The sequence below is a fragment of the Chelonoidis abingdonii genome, chromosome 19, assembly GCF_003597395.2.
Source record: "Chelonoidis abingdonii isolate Lonesome George chromosome 19, CheloAbing_2.0, whole genome shotgun sequence".
NCBI classification, from domain to species: domain Eukaryota; kingdom Metazoa; phylum Chordata; order Testudines; family Testudinidae; genus Chelonoidis; species Chelonoidis abingdonii.
The window spans coordinates 41011747-41025982 of NC_133787.1; the positions used below are offsets into that span (position 1 = coordinate 41011747).

A 14236-nucleotide genomic window follows, 5' to 3' on the forward strand; every position below is an offset into this window, starting at 1 on the left:
GCTATCTTTTCTGTTGTCCTGCAATGTGAAAGTAGCACCAGATATTCCTTTGTGCATTTCTGTGTATATGGCTTTCGTAGTTGGGATCTTCAGCGCACTGATACCAGATGTTTTCAGTTTATTCTATGAGGGGAGATTTCAATTGCATCTATGTTTTTAGCTATCCTGTGATAACTTGTTGAATATTAAAATAAAAATAAATATTTTGCTTCTATTGGGACATTTGTATACTTGCAACTATATTTCTGTAAACAGCTGCAGTAAGAATAAAACATTGAAAGTTTTCATTTTGCAGCGTGAACTCCTGTCATGTTCTTTCAAAGGAAGCTTCTCTCGCACCCCTGGAAAAAAGCAGCTACTGTAAGTACTTCATAAATTTGGCTGGCCGGTGATGGTAGCCTTATGGCTTGGAGCTAACGCGAGAGACTGAGTCCAGGCTGATATCCTGCTCAGGCACACTTGTAGGAATTGTTATATAAGCAAATACTCTTTGCAGCACGTGCAGCTTTCCCAAGGGTTTTAGTGGTTCAGTTTGACCCCATAACTAGTTCTCCCAACTCCACAGTGGCCTTACAGAGGCAGAAATCTCCTTGCTGCTCAGGCCATGGCATTTGCATTAATAGGAACATGAAAATTGCTATATTAATCTGGTCCACTATCCTCTCTGACAGTGTCCAATACCAGATGTTCAAGAGAAAGGTGCAAGAAACCTCCATAGTGGACAACTATGGAATAATCTGTCTATAGGGTAATTCTCCGGTAATTCTAAGCTAGTTGTCAATTCTGGCAAAATACTGGACAAGGTGATACAGGATTCAGCTGATTAGGAATTAAAGGGTAGGAATATAATTTGACAGTCAACATGATTTTATGGAAAATACAGAAATCAAACAAATCTGATGCAACTCTTTGAGGTACCAAGTTTGGTTGATAACAGATGTAAAGTGGTTATACTTCTGTAAGGTGTTTGACTTAATACACACAACAGTCTGATGAAAAAATTAGCACGATTAAATGGAGTGAGCCTGCCCCCCTGCAGGCACAGTGCTCAGACATTAAACTAACACCATATTTGATTTTGTCCAGGAAACAGTAGGAGTGAGAGTTAGAGGATGCATCTGCAGTGTGTCGTGCAATTCACAATTAACCTGGGGTTCAACAGGATTGTTCTGGGTGCCCTGTGGGGGAGATCAAAGGACACAAGCCTTTTCCTGTTGGTTGGGCCAGGACTGTTTCCCCATGCATGTGCTGAGTTCAGGATGCTGCCTGGAGCAGGCAGGTAGTTAGTAAGATACTTTAGTGAAGAGGGTGGTAGGGTTTTGTACTAACAAAACCTCGTTGAAACAACCAACCCCTGCATCGTAAGTGCTGCAGTCTGCAACTGTCTGACCGTTCACACTGGGACCAGTTAGTGCTGCACCAAATGCTTGAGGTGCACCACAATTAAGCAGATTTATACAGAATTAATATGAACCTAGGGAGGACTCAGGCAGAGACCTGAAGGGGCCAGTGCTAGGTTCAGATCATCTTTGCTGTCAGGTGGCTTTCCCCTCCCCCACATTTTGATCAATGGCTGGGTACTCCCTGAGATGTGCCTCTCCCCCTCATCCTGTACAACTGCAGGTGTGGTGGGGTTAAGGGACCTTTTTCAAGTTCAGTCATCTCCCAGTTCTGGCCCATCCAACTTAGTCTCTGAGTGGAGAAGAAAAGGTTCCTTTGGGTCCACTGGGATTAGAATGTTGAATGCAAAAGAAAATATCCCACCAAAGTCACATGTGGCTACCGGGGCCAGGAAAAGCTAGCCAGGCTCCCCTCTCTCAGCTGAAGTGCAGAAAGAGAGGACTTGCTTTGTGCCAGCCGCACTGCGAGTTTGGTCAGACTTTTTCTCTAGCTGGTCGGCTGAGCTCTGGGGTCTGTTCTCCCTCCCTGCCACTCCACACACACATCAGTAGCTTGTCTCCTATTACTGCTCATTTGCAGAGTGAACTGATTCTCGGGTGTACAGTCAAAGCTCTGCCAATGCAGGGGGAGGAGTCTTCCACGCAGCTATTCCTGTTACAGCCTAAAAACCCACCAGTGTTTTCCTGGACATGTTATGCTGAGGACCCCAATAGCCCTCACCTGCGGGTTCTCCTAAGTTAAATGGCTGCCCCCAGTGAATCACTACAGGGATGGCTGGGTTACTGCTCTCTTCTCTTCTCTTTGATCTATGCGGCAGCTCTGACCAGCCAACAGCTGGCATGTGCCATCTAGTGGCTCAGCACTAAACCTCTTCTAGCTGCCCAGCTGTGCTGGTCTTCAGAGCCAGAGGTGGCAGCAGCAGTGGCTGCTCCCTTATTTCAACAGCTCCCTAAAGGACATGCCCAGGCCAGTACATAGGTGCCTCTTGGAATGCAGCCCAGGCCATTCTGCCTGTTCTGCACATGGAGCATGCTTGCTGACAGCACACGCAGGACCTCCAGGCTGTGTCTCATCTCCCGCTACCACACATCCAAATCCAGTGAGGGAGCCCTCCAGGGATAGGGCAAATAGACTCTCATGTATTTTAGAAGTGAAGGAAAATCTGGATTGCAGTCGAGGGCCTTCGGACTACATGCCAAGCGATTGCAGGCTAGTCTCTTAGAAGGCAGGCTCTTGTGGTGTGGCTATGGCACGCTAGCTTCTGGATGGGAGCATTTGAGGGTCCAGGAGTCAGGGTGGCCCATTCTCATATAGCAGAGCTGCACAGTGCGCTTTCTAAGGCACGTCGGAACAGTCCAGTCTGTGTAGTAGTGACCAGACAATAATTTCAAACCTTGCACTGGCCCTGAGGGAAACTGGATCCCTTTGGCTAAGAATCAGAACCCCCAGGCCACGGAAGTATGCTCCTCTAATGTAAAAGGAGTGACCCTTCTCCCACTAGCAAATGGGGGCAAGGGAGACACTCCACTTCTTTTCTCAGTCCAAAGAGCAGGCTTGGAGTGGCTCAACAGCTACATCATCACATCATGATTAAAGGGGGAATCCCCTCATCAGTCATCCATGAAACGTAATTGTGCCAAGAGAATACAATAACTCAGTGCAGGGGTTGTGAAGGCCTGAGGGTCGCCTACTGAACACAAGGGCACAGATATATAAAGTAAGCAGTTACAATAGGAAATGTCTTTATTTAGACTCCTTGTGTTACACATGAACAGAGAGCTTAGACTGTACAATACCAAGGCCACCAGGGTAGTGACCAGCAACCACCACATAATTATAGGGAGGCACGATTCCCAACTCATCCCAATCTGATGCTATTGGAACCTAGTAGGTTAATTACGCTACCTGACTGGAGGAGGTATGGCTCTGACTCCTCCCTGAGTCAGTGGGAGGTAGGAGTAGCCAGCAAGAGGCACCAGCGCCTCCCTGAGGAAGAGGTGGGAAGAGAAGAAATGCTCTCCTCACCATGGCAGAGCCACACAGTGAGAGAGACCAGATAGGAGCCCACCAGAGGAAGCTATTTCTTCTGGGTTTTGACCTAGCTGTCAGGTGGGATGGCCTTCCCCAGGTGCTGTCCCACGCTCAACCCATATTTCTGAGCTTTCTCGCGGTCCTGCACGTCCTGTTTCAGCACAAAGCCCCCCACGAAGCTTAGATCAAAGTTGCTGTTTGGAACAAAATTGATAGGTTTCTCTTCCCAGATAGCTGCCAGTCGCTTCTTCCAGTCCTCCAGGATCTGCAAACGGGCATCCTCAGGAGTGTGACTAATGCTGTAGGCAATTTGGGGCTCCAAGACTTGAAAGCCACAGAAATGGAGCAAGCCACTCTAGAGTGAGAAAACACAGGGAAGCTCTAAGTATCAGAGGGGTAGCCGTGTTAGTCTGGATCTGTGAAAGCAGCAGAGAATCCTGTGGCACCTTATAGACTAACAGACGTTTTGGAGCGTGAGCTTTCGTGGGTGAATACCCACTTCTCAGCGCAGGTAGTGGAATTTCCAGGGGCAGGTATATATATGCTAGCAAGCAAGCTAGAGATAACGAGGTTAGTTATCAGGGAGGGTGAGGCCTCCTGACTGAACTAATCCTCGTTATTCTAGCTTGCTTGCTAGCATATATATACCTGCCCTGGAAAGTTTCCACTACCTGCGTCTGACGAAGTGGGTATTCACCCACGAAAGCTCACGCTCCAAAACGTCTGTTAGTCTATAAGGTGCCACAGGGAAGCTCTAAGATTGCCAAGGTTCTTATTTGGGTAGAAGGGGACATGCCGCCTTCAGTTCAAGGCTATTTCAACTACTGAAGAAGGCTGAGAACCCAGGGTAACAGTACATTCTGGTACCCTCATGGCTTCTGGTTTGCTATGAAAATCTAATTCCTCAAGTCACATCTCATTCGATGGGTTTAGCTGTACAGCAGGGGGGTGACTTGTATCCCCTTGCGCTGCAGGAATTTTGGTCTGGAGTTTTATGGATTCCAAGACCAAAAGGGACAATTGTGATCATCCAGTCTGACCTCTATAGCATAGGCCACAGAACTTCCCAAAGCTACATCCCAGAACTTGGCTTCTAGAAAGAGATCCAATTTTCATTTAAAAATTGCCCGTGGTAGAGAATCCACCAAAACCCTTGGTTGGTCCCATGGTTAATTACTGTTTCCCCTCTGATTTTGTCAAGCTTCCAGCCACAGGATCCTGTTCTGCCTTTTGTCTGTTAGATTGAGCCACCCATTATTAAATATCTGTTCCCCCTGGAGGTACTTAGACCACACTCATCAAGTCACCCCTTACCTGTCTCTTTGTTACACTACATAGATTCAGCTCCTTGAGTCTATCACTATAAGGCAGGTTTTCCTATCACGTAATCAGTCTCATGGCTCTTCTCTCAAATTTACATCATCTATCTGGACTTGTGGGCACTAGCACTGGACACAGGATTCCAGCAGTGGTCGCACCACTGCCCAATACAGAGGTAAAGTGACCTCTCTGCTCCTACGTGAGATTGTGCCTGTTCATGTATCCTAGTCAGTGTTTCACAGAAAACTCATGTTCAGCGAATATCCCCAAAACTCTTCCCAGGCTCCAGTCCATAATAAGGCTGACAGTCTTTGGGCCTAGCGGTACACCTTTATTTTACCCATACTAAAATTCAGTGTTTGCATGGTCCCAGTTTATCAAGTGATCCAGACTGTTCTGTAGTAGGCACCTGTCCTCTTCATAATTCATCAATCCCTCAATTTGTGCCAGCTGCAAACTTTATCAGTGATAATTTTATGTTCTCGTCCAGATCACTGATAAACAACAAGATCAGGAACCAGTCCCTGCAGCAGCCTGCTAGAGACGCACATTGACAGTTCCCTGTTTAGAATTACATTTGAGGCCAATCAGTTAGCCAGCCTTTAATCCATTTTGTCTGTGCCGTGTTAGTTTAATATAATTCTAGTTTAATCAAGATAAAATGAGTCAAATGCCTTACAGAAGTCTACCTATATACACCTGAGCACTACTACCTCTACCAACCATACTTGTAGTCTCATAAAAAAAAAATATCAAGTTACTTTGACAGGATCTATTTTCGATAAACCCATGTTGATGTGCATTAATTACACTATTACGCTCCAGCATCTTGGCTGTCAGGCTGATATGCGTTTAATTACCCAGGTCATCCCATCTACCCTTTTTAAATCTTGGTATAATATTAACTTCCCTCCAGTCTTCTGGAACTTCTCCCATGCTCCAAAACTTACTGAAAACCAACATGAATGGGCCAGCAAGCTCCTCAGCCAGCAGTTTTAAAACTCTTGGACGCAATTTCTCTGGACCTGCTGATTTTAAACTGTCTAATTTTATAGCTGCCACTTAACAGTTGCTTTAGACGCTAGTGGAATGGAAACAGTGTTGCCATATGAGTCTCCTGTTTCCCTCCCCCCCCAAAATATAGAATAGATATTTTCCACCTTGTCTGTGTTATTGATATTTCTCTACCTTTTCCATCTATTAATGGATCAATACCATTGTCAGGATTCTTTTGTTTCTAGTATATTTTTAAAAACTCCTTATTGTCCTTAACTGTACTGGCCACAGATTTTTCTTTGTCCCTTTGTTCCCTTATCAATTTTCTAATTTATACTAGTTACTATCAATTAATCCTTTATTTCTTTTGTTATATAATACAATACATGTACCTGCCTGTACTTACCCTCTAAAACCAAAATTGGTTTTTTAACCAATGTAGCCTCCATCTCAACTGTGGCTTTTTAGGCATCTAATAGTGTTCTTAAACAATTCCAAATTATTCACATTTTTTCCTGATTAAATTCTACTTCCTGGATGATTTGGCTCAATTGTTTTCAGCTTTGTGCTTTAAAAAGGTCAGCCTCACAAGATGAGGGTAAATAAAGAATTCCCCCATGTTAGATGTACCACTTTCTGAGTGAGGAAAAGGTTGTCTATAATTCAAAATTCCAAGTATGGTTTAGTACTGGTGGCACAAGACCCCCCACCAGCACATTCCTCAAACTGAAGTCCTCCCTGGCCATACAGATTTTTCCCCCTACACGTTAAAGACAGGTGCATAAGGAGACAGTCATCGTATTGTGATTGGTTAGTCTGTTAGACACCAGCGGGTACCACCTCTTGTGCCTTATCTGTTAGGACGTTGCTCTATAAGTATTAAAGATTGTCTGCCAAGTTTCCAGTGATTCAAACAGGTAATGCCATTTTCTGAAAGAGCGTCATTGTTAGTACAAACGATCATCAATGGATCCTGGCCCGCTGACTTCAAAAGACTATCCAATCTTAGAGAGAAGTCTCATGTCTTGGCTCTGGGAAGGCAGCATGCTCTCCTGCTGCCACTTCTCCCTTGCAGAATTTTCTTCTAGACTAGTATTGAAACAAGGATTGCCATCTGCCTTGGATGGTTGGAGAATGGTGGGCAAGCTTGATTTTCTTATGGGTTGTGCTGAGCTGCCAATCACCTGTGTCCTACACATCTCTGTTCCCCTGGACCAGCTGCTTCTGAGAAATATCTTCCACAATTTCCATACTGAGGATCCAGTATCAACTGGAAACTTCCAGCTGTGTAGATCCTCCTGGTCCTCTCTGGTGGCCACAGTCTGCCTATCCTCATTTGTCTCCAGCTGATGTGACTGCCTGCCCCTGGCAGTTTTGAACTGCTAAGCCTCCTCTGACTCCATGTCTAACTCCTGCAAGTCCCCAGGATTTGAATTTTTTTGGATAGTCCAGTTTGCTTGGTACACCATGAACTCCATGCTGTTGTGCCCAGTACATTTAAACAAATTGGAGCCCATTAATCGCTTTAATAGTAGTATTAGGCATTGCTGAGATGGCCAGCAAGAGCCTGCTCAGGGCACAGGAGCTGTCACCCATGGGCCAGCAGCCCTTGTAAACAGGGTAGGTTGAAGCAGCATGCCCTGAGATGTGAGCTCCTTGCCCCCAGCTTCCAGGAGGGAACCAGAAGAATCCCCTTCCTTTCCCCAACCCCCATGCTGTGGCCACTGTCCCCCTCTTCAGATCCATCAACACCATTCAGTGAAAGCAGAATTTCCTTGCTTTGGGACGTGTGGATCACCTGTGATCTAAGAGGGGGTAAGATGTCACTTGAGCACTCATGTCAGAGACATTGACTGTCAAGTGACAAGCCATCTCGTGGCAATAGACAGCCACAGGGAGTTCTATATACCAAGCCACTACCTGAATTCCACCTAGCCTCTCCCCAGAGTGCACAGAGTCCTGTTTTCTACTCTCCTTTACAACCTGTTAGGATCCTTTGCCCTTTTCCAGAGAGAGGACAAGGATCTCCCAGCTGGAGTCTACTGAATGTCAGAGGCAGATTTCAAGCCAAGACATTAAACTCTCTCCTGTTCCCATGAACTCCACTGCATGAATTGCATGTACAGGAGGAGGACTGCATGCTCCAAGACCTCTGTATGAAAAGGGCCACAGAACTTAGAAGCGGGCAAGGTTCATCAAGTACATTCCCAGGGTCAGAGCAGGACTGTTTCCTGCAGTACGGTACTTAGTGCTTTTAGTCTAGTTGTAGGGTCCTCAAACAACACAGCTTCTACTCCCTCCCCCGCGCATCTCCCAATAAAACCTGGACTTTAACTTCATCCCATGTTCCCCTTTGTGAAAAACACGACCTCCTTAGAAAGTGCCACGAATGTTCTACTTTGACACAAGTTTCTTCCATAGTTGTAAATCCGATACCTGCAGTGGCCAAAGGAGGATGTTGATGTCTCCGTTGATGCCCGCGGGAGTGTACATGGGGCCAGTCCCGCCCGTGGTGAAGGAGAGCATAGCCTTCTTCTTCTGTGGAAGAAGAACTGCAATCACACCTGGAGCAGCAGTTGTAAGGCAGCAGGATCCGGGAGCAGAGCTAAGCCAGTGTGAGTGGGGGCGGCTGCACTGCGTGAACGGGAAATGCCAAGTGGCCACCGCTGTCTATCAAACACTTATTGCTGCTGAGAAGCTGAGCTGGGAGGAGCAGCAGCAATGCCCATGGCAGGGGACAGGCTAGGATTGCAGACACATGCTGGTATAAAGACTAAGAGCAAGGCTGTGTGTCAGGAATTCCAGGGGGTACTAGTTTGGATACTCAGCTACCTGAAAGGGCGGAGGACAGGCTCAAGCCTCGTATTAGGAGGGTTACATTTATTAATGATATTCCATTGCTTATTTTCAAAGCACTGCCCCTTGCAACTCTCACCAAGGTAGAGTTTGGCCAGCATGCCAGCAGCAGCACAGCAATTCAGGCTCTGCTGAGCCTAGGACTGGGCAGCAGGAGAGTAGAGCAGCTGGCTCACCAGTCAATAGGGGCAGAAAAGTGTTCCCCACATGGGGAATTCTGGATTTTCTCTCAGCTGCAGTTAGATTCTGCTTCATCATAGAACCAACCCCTGCAGATGCCCTGTAATTCTTCCCTGACAGGCTCCCTCCTAGATCTTGCTGAGTTAGAAGCACCTACTGACATCTGCACCTGTCTGTGGTGGAAGAGAAAGCATCAGTTCAGAGCACATATGTTCTGCCAAGTCATCGGGTACCTGTCTGCTCTACACTGGGAGTGAACTAGGTTCAACCAAGGGACAGACTCCTCGATGTTAGAACACAGTGTAAGTACCAATCCACATCCACCTACCTGAAAGGGCCCACTGCCATACATCATGGTAAGTGAGTAGGCAAATCCTTCTGTGAAAACACGTTCAAACCAGCCCTTCAGGATCGCAGGCACACTGAACCAATAGAGGGGGAACTGTGGGAAGGCACAAAGACACAGAGAAAATAGGGTTGCAGCTCTCCATTTCCCAAGATAGCACATTGCAACATGACTACAGCGTAAGAACGGTCAGCCTGGATCAGACCATTGGTCCATCTAGCCCAGTGTCCTGTCTAAGCGGAACAGGGCAGTTAGAGTGATTCATCCACTGTCTTCCAGTCCCAGCTTCTGGCAGTCACAGGCTTAGGGACCCCCAGAGCATGGGCTTGTGTCCCTGACCATCTTGCTAACAGCCACTGATGGCCCTATCCTCACTGATCATATTCCTTTTTTAAACCCTGTTATAGTCTTGGCCTTCACCACATCCCTTGACAGAGTTCCACAGGCTGACTGTGTTATGTGAAGTACCACTTTGTGTTTTTAAACCTGCTGCCAATTAATTTCATTGGGTGACCCCTGGTTCTTGTGTTGTTTGAAGGAGTAAACAACACTTTCTCCACACCAGTCATGATTTTATAGACCTCTGTCATATCCCCCTGTAGTCATCTCTTTTCCAAGGTGAACAGCCCCGGGCTTTTTAATCTCCCCGGAGGGAAGCTGTTCCATACCCCTAACCATATTTGTTGTCCTTCTCGGTTCTGTTTAATTTTGGATGGGGCAATCAGAACGGCACACAGCATTCTGGGTGTGGGCGAACTAAGGATTTATATAGTGGCATTAGGATAAGACAAAAAATATCTATCCTTTGCCCAAAGGTTCTTACATTCTATTAGTTCTTTGACTGCCACTGCACACTGAGCAGACATTTTCAGAGAACTACCCCAGTGATTCCACAATGTCTGTCTTGAGTGGTAACAGCTAATTTAGACCCCATCAATGTGTATGTATAGTTGGGATTATGTTTTCCAATGTGCATTACTTTGAGTTTCATCTGCCATTTTCTTGCTCAGTCACCCAGTTTAGTGAGATCCTTTGTAACTCTTTGTGGTTTGCTTTGGACTAAACTATCTAGAGTAACTTTCTATTGTCTGTAAATTCTGCATCCTCATTATTTACCCCCTTTTCCAGACCATTTATAAAATACGCAAAAGAGCAGTGGTTCCATTACAGATCCCTGGCTATTTACCACTCTCCGCTTTGAAAATGACACTTAGTTTCCTATCTTTAACCAGTTACTGATCCATGTGCGAACCTTCTCTCTTATCCCACGATCACTTAATTTGCTTAAGAATATTTGGTGATGGACCTTGTCAAAGATTTTCTGAAAGTCCAAGTACACCATATGACAGGATCACCTTGTCCACATGTTTAACTCCCCTCAAAGAATCCTAAGACGTTTGGCGAGACATGATTTCCCTTTACAAAAGCAGTGCTGACTCTTCCCCAACATATCAAGTTCCTCTATGTGTCTGATAATTCTGTTCTTTACTATAGTTTCAGACAAATTAGCCTAGTACTAAAGTTAGGCTTACTGGCTTGTAATTGCCAGAATCACCTCTGAAGCCTTTAAAAATCAGCATTACCTTAGCCATCTGCCAGGCATCTGGTCCAGAGGCCAATTTAAGCAGTAGATTATATACCAGTTCTGCAATTTCATATTTCAGTTCTTCACCCAAGAGTTCTGAAGACCATCTTGTCCTGGAGACTTACTACTGCTTAATTTGTCAGTTTGTTCCAAAACCAGCTCTACTGACACCAAAATATGGGACAGTTCCTCAGATTTGTCACCTACAAAGAACGGCTCAGGTGCGAGAATCACCCTCACATCCTCTGCAGTGAAGATTGATGCAAAGAGTTAATTTAGCTTCTCCACAATGGCCTTGTCTCCCTTGAGTGCTCCTTCAGCGCCTTGATTGTCTAGACCCCACGGTCTGTTTGGCAAGCTTCCTGCTTGGGATGTACTTGCACAAGCTAACAGCACAATGTTTATCTTTTGCAAATTGCTCTTCAAATTCTTTTTTGGCCTGCCTAATTATACTCTTACACTTGACTTGCCAGTTTGTTCCTTCGTTTTTCTCAATCGTATTTGACTACCAATGTTTAGAGGCTGTCTTTGTCTCTAACCTCCTTTTTATTCTGTTTAGCCATGGAGGCATTTGTTGTTCCTTTTGCTGGGTTTTTTCATTTGGGGTATACGTTTAGTTTGAGCCTCTATTACGGTGTTTTTGAAAAGTTTCTATGCAGCAATCATGTGATTGTTCCTTTTAATTTGTTTAAAATCCAGACTAACATGGCTATCCCTCTGATACTTACAATTTTTAGTGTATCTGACGCTATGCTCTTTTACGTACAGTGGCACTCCCCCACTAGTATGGCCTACTCTGATATTCCTATATATTTTGTACGTGGTATTACTGGGTCCCATTGATTAGCATTGTTCCACTGAGTTTCTGTGATGCCTGTTATATCCATATTCTCATTTAATACCAGGCACTCTAGCTCACCCATCGTGGTATTTAGAGTTCTTACATTTGTATACAAGCACTCATAAAATTTGTCAATATGTATTTATCTGCCTCCATGTTATGTAATTGAATTGGACTCTTTAGTTTGACTGTTTCTCTTCAGTTCCTATCTGTACTTCAACAGACAAGCAATACCTGCCAGCAACCCTGAGTCTCCCTCACCCCCTGTGCAAACAGATTGGACCTGACCCCAGCTTCCTAACCTAGCACTGTGCAAGGGGCTTAGCAGGGGGGGTTCTGGCACAGGAACCCAGGGACAGAGCCCTGCATTACAATGGAAAAATGGCTTTGGGCCTCAAACCGCCAAGCCCACCCCATATCTAGTCACTTCTCCAGCAGGCTGAGCCTGTCCATCTCCACTGAAGCCTTGCCTTGGGGAGCTCCACAAGCCAGTGTTCAGTTTGATTACCCACGTCACTGGCGGATACATACAAACGTGCTGGCTAGCTTCACCCTCTGGGGCAGGAGGGATGGATCCTTCCCTTTACAGCTCCCCCTTTTTCCAGAACGGAGTCAGGTAACGATTAATGCTTCTTTTCCCCTTTCCCCTGGCAGGGTGCAATGGTACCTGGAATATCAGAAGGTCTGCAGCTTCGAGCTTCTTCTGTTCTGCTACGATGTCGCTGCTCAACCGACCTTCTGCCCATGCCGAGCCCATCTCAGGGCCATACTTGAAGTTGTTGGGGTCTTTTGGCTTACCTGAGATAGGAGGCAGAGGTCAGTGCTAGAGAACAAAGATGGAAAATGCTGAACTTTAAGGGGAGCAGTGGTGTTCAGTACCTTTGATGTCCTCCCGTGATGGCACAGGGTTAAACTTCATCTTGTATAGATCAGAAACAGTGACACTCCAGCCTGTCTTCTGCAGCACTTCAACAGCAGCATCTTTCATGGCATGATTGAAGGAGGTCATCTCCTCGTGTGCCAACACAATCAGGGCCTTTCTTCCTGCAAAACACAGCAGCAAGCTAGAGCCCTTTCCTCCTTTGTGGGAGAAAGGTAAACCCAAGAGACCAGTCATAAAACGGAGCAGGGTTTCTATGACTTGCCTTTGGGATGACCAAAAACTGACTCTTTAGAACAGGGGGGCTGACTATTCTGTGCGCTTTCAGGTAATAAACCCACAGGTGAGACTCAAAGCATTGTGAAGTGTTGTGTGATTAGCATGAGGGACTGCCCCTACTGTTCTTAAAGAACTGTGTACAGATCCTAGCTGGTGCAACAGTCCGTTCAACAATTGGCAGGGGTAGGGGCTACATACATGCCTCCTTCCATGCATCCCCCAGAGACATGCTCCTAGTAAAGTGCAGTACTCCAGACTCAGCAACACATCTGAATCGAGGCAGGAGGGTTTTGGGGGTGAAAGGGAGGACCAGCTATATCCCATAAAACCCTGTCTAGCAAAACTTCATACATCAGCCCAACTTGTCATCACCTCTCCTGCTCAGCCAGAGATCAGGCTGTCATGGACAATGGTCCTCAGAGGACAGTACAGTGATATGAGACCCTTGACCCAAGCCTTATTTTACAGCCTGTAAATATGAAAATTTGCATGACTGTGGCCTCTAGGAGCCCAGCGTGCTAGGTACTGGATTACCGGAGCAAAAATGATGGTCCTTCTGCCAAAGAGCTTGCAACCCAAGTACAAGACAAGAGATGGACAGACAGGGGAGTATGGGCATCAAGGAGGTAACATTGGTTGGCACAACAGGCTGTGGCCCCGGCACACCAGCAGCCCAGTTTTCCATATACACCATAGAAAAGGTGGGTTTTGAAGGAAGATACTGAGTTGTGTGGATGTTCATGGGAAGCACCTCTCACATGAGCAAGTCAGCCTGTGAGAGAGCCTGTAGGTGCCAGTTTGAAAATGTAACTGGGCATTAGAGGCTGGCACCATAGCTGATTTCCATACTGACTGAGGTGACAAGTAACCTACTAAAGAGGACCCAGTGGAGGGGTCAGTCAGTAATCCAGATAACAGCCCGGCCAAGAGTTTTAGCTGTGTGGATGGATAGGAAAGGAGATCTTGGATCTTACACACAAAGGCCTTGGCTACACTGGCACTTTACAGGGCTGCAACTTTCTCGCTCAGGGGTGTGAAAAAACACATCCCTGAGTGCAGCAAGTTACAGCGCTGCAAAGTGCCAGTGTAAACACTGCCCCAGCACTGTAAGCTATCCCCACGGGGAGGCGGAGTACCTGCAGTGCTGGGAGAGCTCTCTCCCAGCGCTGCCACTGTGACCACACTCGCACTTCAAAGCGCTGTTGCGGGATGCTCCCACAGCAGAGCTGTTCGGCTGTAAGCGTAGCCATACCCAAAGAATCAGGAAGATTTACTCAGCCTGAGTCAGGGGCTATAACTTGCCCTTGGCCAGGGGCTGACTTCTGTGTATTTGGGAGACAAGTGTGAAGGTGCTGCCCAACTGTGGGCAGCCTCCCAACTGCTTCTACGTTATAGTTTTAAATTCAACCTCTGTGATGGAGTAGGGGCTGTCTGTGTGGGGAATGGGAGAGCAGGGGATGTCTTTAGGTGAGGGACAGGATCTTTAAGCCTGTAACCTGAGCCAGGCAGGGGGGAGGGGGT

The 14236-nt window shown here is 46.4% G+C and overlaps 1 protein-coding gene across 1 annotated transcript; it reads right to left on the reverse strand.

The window, feature by feature from the left end:
* Window positions 1-3124: 3124 nt before the first annotated feature.
* On the reverse strand, window positions 3125-12662 carry NQO1 (NAD(P)H quinone dehydrogenase 1). Its single transcript, XM_032802653.2, has 5 exons — window positions 12436-12662; window positions 12224-12354; window positions 9113-9226; window positions 8185-8286; window positions 3125-3787 (listed from the first exon to the last, which is right to left on the reverse strand). Exons 1-5 carry the CDS (start codon window positions 12563-12565, stop codon window positions 3500-3502), a joined length of 765 nt encoding a protein of 254 aa, XP_032658544.2. The 5' UTR covers window positions 12566-12662; the 3' UTR covers window positions 3125-3499.
* Between the last annotated feature and the right edge of the window lie 1574 nt (window positions 12663-14236).

What these genes read in the sequence shown, in the direction of transcription:
- NQO1 (XM_032802653.2), bottom strand. Translation starts at nt 12,565, where the DNA reads ATGACCTCCTTCAATCATGCCATGAAAGATGCTGCTGTTGAAGTGCTG. An exon ending in ATGGCAGTGGGCCCTTTCAG is followed by an intron (nt 8,287 to 9,112) that starts GTAGGTGGATGT and finishes CTTCTTCCACAG; the next exon opens with AAGAAGAAGGCTATGCTCTC. An exon ending in TCCTCCTTTGGCCACTGCAG is followed by an intron (nt 3,788 to 8,184) that starts GTATCGGATTTA and finishes TTCTCACTCTAG; the next exon opens with AGTGGCTTGCTCCATTTCTG.